Here is a 2,500-nt window from a genome sequence, read left to right on the forward strand (position 1 = left end):
CATGGCCCCAAGCAGCCGGCCGATGCGACAGTCCAACAGGTCTGTCGCCATTTTGGCCACCAGGTCCACGTCTTTGAGAGCCACATACACATTCTGCAGGACTGACACAGAGTGGAAGGGAATCATTATCGAATGCTTATAAATCTGATGTCCTTTCTTTGTATATTAGCACAACAACAATGAGACGGGAAGCTGTCCGTCCTTACACCGCTCAGTGTTGAGGGCAGTCCAGGACAGTGAGGTGAGTCCAGGGGAGAGAGCTGCCTCCACACGGCCAATGAAGGGCTGCATGAGGGGGAGGAGGAGAGGTGGGACCCTGCCCACCACAGAGCTGTACTCCTGGAGCATCTCCAGCAGTCTGGACCAGAGTCAGCACCATCAAAGAAAACACAAGTTTACCAAAGTGAAGAAGAGATGAAGACAAGAGTCTGAGACGAGTAACGTCGCAGAGAAAATAAATCCTGATGTTGTTTAATCAAGAACAAGCGCCTTGTTTCTGTGAGCTTTTCTATCCAGCACAGAGTGAAGTAACAACAAGAACTACAAACCAAAGAAAAGACATTCATGTGATGGATTTGAGTGAGAACATCACAGAATGAGCTGCTGACGCGCCTACAGCTGGACTGAACAGCTTCTCTCACCGGCTGTACAAATCTCTGAGCTCTGATTCCCTGGAGGTCATCTTCTGGATGACCTTTGGCACGTTCACGCCCAGTTTGGTCATCCACCGAGCTTCCTGCAGCACCTCCAGCACCACAGGGTCCAGGTTCACCGAGACCTCCTGAAACAAAGAGGCTCTTTCAAATGTTCAATAAAATCTAAAATCTAACAGCAAATTTAAGGATCCAGCATCCAAAGGAAAGTAGAGTGTGTGGTGTTAGTTCACTGCCTGCAGAAACAAAAGCAGTCGGCTCTGGACTGTCGGTCACATGACTGAAATGTGTAAAAACGATTTGTTCAAATCTGAAAAAGATGATTAAAAAGTTAAAGCCACGCACGACCTTTAAAAGCTGCTTTCATTCAGTCGTCACAAACCTTGCTGTCTTCATGCCGGACCAGCAGGGCGGTGCTCAGGCAGCGTGGCGCACTCTCTGCAGCCTGACTCCACCCCTGCAGGTGCAGCACCTCGTACTGCAGCAACACCACAGCCAGCTGGTTGTAGGTCCGGATGACTTTTGTCATCTCTGGTCCCTGAGACAGACACAGACAGGCGGCGTCACCGAGGACGCGGTCATCACAGAGATCATGTGACTGATGGGGTAAAGTCAGAGTGTGCACCTTCAGGAAGTCAAGCTTCTTCTTCAGGATCAACATCGGAGCTTCAACCTTCCTGAAGAGCTGGCGGCTCCAAAGGACCCTGCCTGACACCTGAGAGAGAGAGATCAATAACAAAAGCTCTATCGGTAAATAAATCATCTGTATTTCTCAATAGAAGCACAATAGAAGCACAATAGAAGCATCCTCCAGGACTGGAGTTTGACACTCGGATTTAAAGTAGTGAATTTCCTGCTGGTGTTTGTGAGCACGGGGTGAGCAGGTGTAAGTACCGGCGGCAGGTTGCGTCCGATGGGCGGCCGGTCCTTGTGTTTCTGGTAGGTCTTCCTCAGCAGCTCCAGATCTCGGCTGTAGCGCTGCAGCAGCAGCAGGTAGTACTGCCTCAGGTCCAAGCGAGCCAGCGGACCCGACTCAAACATGGCCAACAGCTCCAGCAATCTCTGCGTCTGAATCCAGACACATTGTTTCAGTTCTGTGTGTTTGATACGATAAGAAGTCGCTTTCAGTTCTGATTGTGTGAACTCACAGAGACAGGCCGGCTGAACCAGTCGTCCAGCAGAGACCGAAGACACTGGAACACACTCTGAACCTGGAGCTGGAAGTCTGCATAGTCTCTGTCAAACTGAGACACACAGAAGTTCCTCAGGACTGAACCACAACTGTAACAGCTGGAAGAGCGAGGTAAGCTGAAGCCTCTGCAACCACCGAGTTATTTCTGATCATCATCCAAGACATCATTAGACAGAAACACACGCTGTCTGAACTAAACACACACTGTTGTTGTGTTTGCTGGACACACCGACTTCTCTTAAAGCAAATGGAGTCGAGCGTTTCAGGAAGATCAGACTGGTAGAAAGCCCTGAAAGCCTTTCAAAGACTTGTTCATCGCTCCACAGTAAGAGCATCTGTCCACAAACGGAGGAACTTCTGACTTTCAGGACTGTTCAGTTCAGCTTTGAGTCGGTAACATCCATCAATAAACCTGCACACTGGTTTCCTCTCTGTGTGAGCTTTGGTTCAGCTATGTCTCTATGAGCAGTGTTATAATGTCCACATCTGTGAGTGTGTAAGGGTGTGTGACCTGTGGACGATGTGCCTGCCAGATGTTTGTGAGCGTGCATACTGGTGCACAGAGACACTACAGCGAAGCACATGCTGGATAACATGTGTGACTGCGTGACTACAGTCTGATAAATAGCTGATAAGAACGGTGCTCGTGTTAGGA

General features: G+C 49.4%; 1 protein-coding gene across 1 annotated transcript in view; it reads right to left on the reverse strand.

Moving 5' to 3' along the window:
• LOC113028827 (dynein heavy chain 5, axonemal-like) overlaps positions 1-2,500 on the reverse strand; it is a gene marked incomplete at its 3' end in the record, with an annotated part of 41,923 nt that overhangs the window by 38,229 nt on the left and 1,194 nt on the right. The window contains 7 exon segments of the mRNA XM_026179274.1: positions 1-101; positions 207-358; positions 642-781; positions 1,036-1,191; positions 1,279-1,368; positions 1,548-1,721; positions 1,802-1,897. The exon segment at positions 1-101 is cut by the window's left edge and continues 107 nt beyond it. Coding sequence (XP_026035059.1) covers positions 1-101; positions 207-358; positions 642-781; positions 1,036-1,191; positions 1,279-1,368; positions 1,548-1,721; positions 1,802-1,897 — 909 coding nt within the window.

The sequence above is a fragment of the Astatotilapia calliptera genome, chromosome 9 (genome assembly GCF_900246225.1).
Source record: "Astatotilapia calliptera chromosome 9, fAstCal1.2, whole genome shotgun sequence".
NCBI lineage: Eukaryota > Metazoa > Chordata > Actinopteri > Cichliformes > Cichlidae > Astatotilapia > Astatotilapia calliptera.